Source organism: Sinocyclocheilus anshuiensis, unplaced genomic scaffold (genome assembly GCF_001515605.1).
Source record: "Sinocyclocheilus anshuiensis isolate Anshui unplaced genomic scaffold, SAMN03320099.WGS_v1.1 scaffold4004, whole genome shotgun sequence".
NCBI classification, from domain to species: Eukaryota; Metazoa; Chordata; class Actinopteri; order Cypriniformes; family Cyprinidae; genus Sinocyclocheilus; species Sinocyclocheilus anshuiensis.
This window is the reverse complement of record NW_015541176.1, coordinates 18,053-24,605: the sequence shown is the minus strand read 5'-3', so window position 1 is coordinate 24,605 and position 6,553 is coordinate 18,053. Positions and strand designations below refer to the sequence as shown.

The following is a 6,553-nucleotide window of genomic DNA, read 5'->3' as shown; positions in this document are numbered from 1 at the left end:
CCCTCGTCCACTTCACGAAGTGGAACGCACTTCAAAATGGCAGCGGGGATTCCCCTGAGGGGAAGTGCTTAAAGTTTGTGAGTGCGTGTCTAAAAGTTGAGTGGAACGCAGCCTAGGTTGGAGCTAAACTCTGCAGACCTGTGCCCTACAGGAATTGAGTTTGAGACCTCTGCTAAATACGAAAACGGGAGGTTAATCATAAATAAATATACTGCAAGAATAAACAAAATAATATTAAACAGAAATATGAATCACTGATTATTCCTCTGGGAGTAATTTGAGCAGCGTGCTGCTATTCATATAATCTCATGACCGCCAAGAGCGGCAGCACTGACAATCGCATCAATCAAATAATGTTACACATTAAAATGAAGGATGTCATACATCGTAAGGTGTCAGTAAAAATAAAGTTTTAAATATTGACGTTTATTGCGAAGTACAACTAAATTAGTTAAATTTTCTTCACAAAACTGGTGTCTAGTTTAGAGGACGATAAATAAGTATGACAAGTATAGGAGTGTTGCCATTAATTTTCACAACCAATCATTCAAATGAAGACATAACAGGTGTGGTCATTACAGAAACAGGCAATTCAGATTTATATAAAATTGCAAGACCACCACCTTTACTGGTGAGTCAAGGTCTATCAATATATGTATTAGGGATGGGTCACGATTTTCGAATATTCGATTAGTTGATTTGATTATAGAATATCGAATAGGTTGTGCGATTGTCTTTCCCCATGTTTTCCGTGCTGATGCGGCGGTGTTGCGTTCATGTGGCGTGGCCAATAACGCACCTAAAAGCTGTCAAAGACAACAGAAGAACGCTTTGTCACACACGCACACTGTAGACTTGCGTAGCATATAATGGTTTCAGTAACTCATACATCGTAAGGTGTCAGTAAAAATAAAGTTTTAAATATTGACGTTTATTGCGAAGTACAACTAAATTAGTTAAATTTTCTTCACAAAACTGGTGTCTAGTTTAGAGGACGATAAATAAGTATGACAAGTATAGGAGTGTTGCCATTAATTTTCACAACCAATCATTCAAATGAAGACATAACAGGTGTGGTCATTACAGAAACAGGCAATTCAGATTTATATAAAATTGCAAGACCACCACCTTTACTGGTGAGTCAAGGTCTATCAATATATGTATTAGGGATGGGTCACGATTTTCGAATATTCGATTAGTTGATTTGATTATAGAATATCGAATAGGTTGTGCGATTGTCTTTCCCCATGTTTTCCGTGCTGATGCGGCGGTGTCGCGTTCATGTGGCGTGGCCAATAACGCACCTAAAAGCTGTCAAAGACAACAGAAGAACGCTTTGTCACACACGCACACTGTAGACTTGCGTAGCATATAATGGTTACAGTAACTTGGGACGATGTCAAATAAGAGCTCTGTGCGGACCACAAACACCCCCGACTGGGTTAGAGGTGTGCTGAATCCGTATTCAGAAAGGCGCGTAAAACAAATAACACGTTCTACGGAGCCACTAAAGGGACATGGTTAGCCACTTGCTAGCGGTGGCCTGTTACATTACAGTACATGACATTTAACTTCCCACATAAACAGAGTAAGGAAAGATGACTGATAGGATGTTGGTGAATAATTTGCAGATCCTGAGCACCACTGACAAACATCTAATCTTGTAAAATGTGTGGTAATACTGCCGAGTACTGCCCCGTATGTGATTGCGAATCTCGAAAGTGAAAGTAAAAACAAGCGCGTGTTCAAAAGCGATTTCAATGCCTTGCATATTATTAACGACTCCTTGATGCCCGCAGTTTATATACAGTATAATTACCCAACGTTATAATTGCTACAGAAGATATTGAAGTATATTTTTCCTCCCGTCTCGTATCTATTCCCTTTAGGGATTCAATTTTTTGAAATGGAAATGTCCTAGCCTTATGAGCAGTTGATTTATGCTAATCGATGGACTGTTATGTTAATAAATGCCGTCATTCGGTTATGTTTATTATATTAATATGTTTCAGCACGTTACAATCATTATATGGCTTGAGTTAAGGTAGCCTATCTTCTGAATTAAACAGTTTATCATACAGATTCAAAGCGTGAATCCCATCTCTCTCCATCTCTCTCTGTTTATGGGTGTTTGTGCGTGCTTGCGGGGGAGGGGTGCGATTTTCGAATAATAATCGAATAATACCCAGCGATTTTCGAATATTATTTTTGCTTGGAATGCCCATCCCTAATATGTATGTCCAGGTGGCGAGGCCAAGTTTAGATTGTAACAGTCATTTGAGTGATGCAAGAAATTGAAGTTTCCTTTCCAGGATAATATCATGAAGCAATGCTGCTTTCATATTCATAGACCGCACATTTAATTGTGCAAGTCTGATTTTAGATGTTACATAGAAGACGTTTGTGGGTAAAATAGATTAGACGTGCAGATACCATAGGAATTGAAATGTCCTGAGCCGGCAAGCATATAAACCCCGACGAGAGCCCCAATGTGAATATCTTGGCCGTCGCAACAGTGAAGTGCTCGCAGAGCATTACAGGGAGGCAAATGAAGATCCTATGAAAGAAGTTCAGAGAATGAGTACCTTATCATATTGACGTTCGACAGTTTGGATTCCTGTATTCCAGTGAGACCAATTCGAGTTGAAAATTTACAAATTAAATAACTTTATATACTGATAGCGGGATAAACACAACATGATTTAAGTGTGTGAAGTAATGAAAGCATCAATTTAATAACTGATTTATTTTTGATTTTGACAGATCTGCTCCTTCCAACCACACAGCAATTCACCTACAATTCAGCTCCTCCCACAACAGTTTATGAAAGAAAGTCAAAAACATGACTGATCCAGAACCCAGCAGAATAAAACAGGAAGATACTGAACAACAAATAGGTTGGTGTATATTCTTGATTCTTCAATAAGGTTATACAACTTCAAGCAGTTTGTCAGATTCAGTGTTACAAGTTAGAAAAATCATAAAAGCTGTGAAATAATTAAATCTGCAGTACAGAAAAGACATGAAGTTACACGTTTCAGTGGTTCATTGTTTTAATGATTATATTGAGTTTAACTCCGCTATTCTGCGTGGATGAATACGATGGATTGTGGTGTACTGGCACCTGTGATAAAGGCATTAACAGTGCATGTCACTAATGCCATCAAAACTTGCCTCTCCAAAAAGAAGAAATTAGGGCTGCCCTTGACTAAAGATTTTTCTGATCAACTAATAGTCGTTCATTTGAAGCGATTAGTTGACTCTTACCGCATGCTTATATTAATAAACCTTTAATTCATAATAATGAGCCTTTAATTGCCTGTAGTTTACAGCATTCAAGCACACGCATAAAGCTTGCAACAGCGCACTGCAGAAGTAATGATTATGAATGCTTTAGGGAAAAACCACAAGAAGACTGCTTTAACATAATATTTCATTGATAAACTAGTGTTTTCTGTATTTTCAGCTGCAGTGATCTCCATAGTGGACGCGCACATTTCATACAGATTACATAATCTGAACATTTTTGTTTTCCATTTGAATTGGTTAATTTAAAAGCAGACATTTCGATTTCTGTAGATATATTTTTTATGTTTTTGAGGCAAGCAGAGTTTTGGTTCAGTCATCGTTTTTTTTCTCTTAACTCGCACAAGTTCACAGAGACCTAGATGGCAGAAAGCGCACCCTGTTTGTTTTCATTATTTTACAAAAGCACAGTGTTTTGATGTTATTCTGAGTGCACGCAAATAAATGTAGACCTTTCACAGATTCAAAAGATATATTACTCTGACCAAAACTGACAGAATCTTTTAAGTTAAATGCAAATGATCGCACCATGCCTCCAAGTTAACATGCAGTGAGCGCACTACTGTTCAGCTTTCACACTCCGCACAAACACTTCAATAGCACACATTTTTCTAGGTTCAAGCTAGTGGTCATGTAATGATGTTACTACTTGCATGTTTCAGATGATAAGCCACATTTGATGTCAGTGAACGAAACGAGTATTTGCATGTCTTGAATGATGTACTTTAATTACCATACAGACCAGCAGTTAATAATCTGTCCGTCACGGACTACGTGACTTCGCCACTTTCTGTAGTTTTTTTTTTTTAGCCAATGCAGAGATTGTAATATTGGGGTAATATGAGGTGTATATTCTTGATTCTTCAATAAGGTTATACAACTTCAAGCAGTTTGTCAGATTCAGTGTTACAAGTTAGAAAAATCATAAAAGCTGTGAAATAATTAAATCTGCAGTACAGAAAAGACATGAAGTTACACGTTTCAGTGGTTCATTGTTTTAATGATTATATTGAGTTTAACTCCGCTATTCTGCGTGGATGAATACGATGGATTGTGGTGTACTGGCACCTGTGATAAAGGCATTAACAGTGCATGTCACTAATGCCATCAAAACTTGCCTCTCCAAAAAGAAGAAATTAGGGCTGCCCTTGACTAAAGATTTTTCTGATCAACTAATAGTCGTTCATTTGAAGCGATTAGTTGACTCTTACCGCATGCTTATATTAATAAACCTTTAATTCATAATAATGAGCCTTTAATTGCCTGTAGTTTACAGCATTCAAGCACACGCATAAAGCTTGCAACAGCGCACTGCAGAAGTAATGATTATGAATGCTTTAGGGAAAAACCACAAGAAGACTGCTTTAACATAATATTTCATTGATAAACTAGTGTTTTCTGTATTTTCAGCTGCAGTGATCTCCATAGTGGACGCGCACATTTCATACAGATTACATAATCTGAACATTTTTGTTTTCCATTTGAATTGGTTAATTTAAAAGCAGACATTTCGATTTCTGTAGATATATTTTTTATGTTTTTGAGGCAAGCAGAGTTTTGGTTCAGTCATCGTTTTTTTTCTCTTAACTCGCACAAGTTCACAGAGACCTAGATGGCAGAAAGCGCACCCTGTTTGTTTTCATTATTTTACAAAAGCACAGTGTTTTGATGTTATTCTGAGTGCACGCAAATAAATGTAGACCTTTCACAGATTCAAAAGATATATTACTCTGACCAAAACTGACAGAATCTTTTAAGTTAAATGCAAATGATCGCACCATGCCTCCAAGTTAACATGCAGTGAGCGCACTACTGTTCAGCTTTCACACTCCGCACAAACACTTCAATAGCACACATTTTTCTAGGTTCAAGCTAGTGGTCATGTAATGATGTTACTACTTGCATGTTTCAGATGATAAGCCACATTTGATGTCAGTGAACGAAACGAGTATTTGCATGTCTTGAATGATGTACTTTAATTACCATACAGACCAGCAGTTAATAATCTGTCCGTCACGGACTACGTGACTTCGCCACTTTCTGTAGTTTTTTTTTTTTAGCCAATGCAGAGATTGTAATATTGGGGTAATATGATCATATTTTCTTGACCTGGTAAGGACTCTAGCAGCTGCATTTTGGACTACCTGTAGCTTGTTTATTGAAGATACAGGACAACCACCTAGCAGTGCATTACAGTAATCCAGTCTAGAGGTCATGAATGCATGAACTAGCTTTTCTGCATCAGAAACAGGTAACATGTTCCGTAGCTTGGCATTGTTTCTAAGATGAAAGAATGCTGTTTTTGTAACATGGGAAATATGATTTTCAAAAGGCAAGTTGCTGTCTAGTATAATTACCTACATTTTTGACTGTAGAGGAAGTAGCAGTACATCCGTCTAGATGCAAATTGTAATCTTGTACTGTTTTTTGGTTCAATAAGTAATATCTCTGTCTTATCCGAATTTAATAGGGAAAAATTATTGGTCATCCAATCTTTTTACATTTTTAACACACTCTGTTAGCTTAGATAATTTAGAAGTTTTATCTGATCTTGTTGAAATTAGTATCATCAGCATAACCATGGAAACTAATCTTGTATTTTCTAATAATATTACCAAGGGGCAACATGTATATTGCAAATAGCAGAGGGCCTAGGACAGATCCTTGATAAACTGGCGATAATTGAGATGATTCCCCATTTAAAGGGGTCATATGATGCGATTTCAATTTTTCCTTTCTCTTTTGAGGTATTCGGCCAATCACAACGCATTGGATAGCTGGCCAATTACAGCACACCTCTCACTTTTTCAGACCGATGAGCTTTGTAAAAATCGACGCATTTCAAAAAGGCGGGGCATAGAGGAGAAACAATAATGTACAGTATGTGGAAAAGAATGTGGTTTTTTTTTTTACTTTAAACAGCATAAACACATTTCATTACACCAAATACACAAAATAACGTTCTTTTTAGCAGCATCATATGACCCCTTTAAATAGACAAAGTGATAACGATCGGACAGGTATGAGCTAAACCATCTTAAAGCCTGCCCTTGAATACCCGTATAGTTCTATGAGTAGTATGTCATGATCTAAAGCAGGGGTGGCGAACTCCGGTCCTGGAGAGCTGCAGCTCTGCAGAGTTCAGCTCCAAGCCTAATTAAAACTCACCTGCCCTGTAGCTTCCTAGTAACCGTCAGACCTTGATTAGCCTTGTTCAGGTGTGTTTGATTAGGGTTGAAGCAAAACT

The 6,553-nt window shown here is 37.5% G+C and overlaps 1 protein-coding gene across 1 annotated transcript in view; it reads left to right on the top strand.

Annotated features, from left to right (window-relative positions):
- The window catches only part of LOC107690765 (gastrula zinc finger protein XlCGF8.2DB-like), a gene marked incomplete at its 3' end in the record, with an annotated part of 29,042 nt that overhangs the window by 9,702 nt on the left and 12,787 nt on the right, over positions 1–6,553 (top strand). Inside the window, exon 2 of the mRNA XM_016489184.1 lies at positions 2,764–2,897. Coding sequence (XP_016344670.1) covers positions 2,843–2,897 — 55 coding nt within the window. The remainder of the gene's footprint in view (positions 1–2,763; positions 2,898–6,553) is intronic.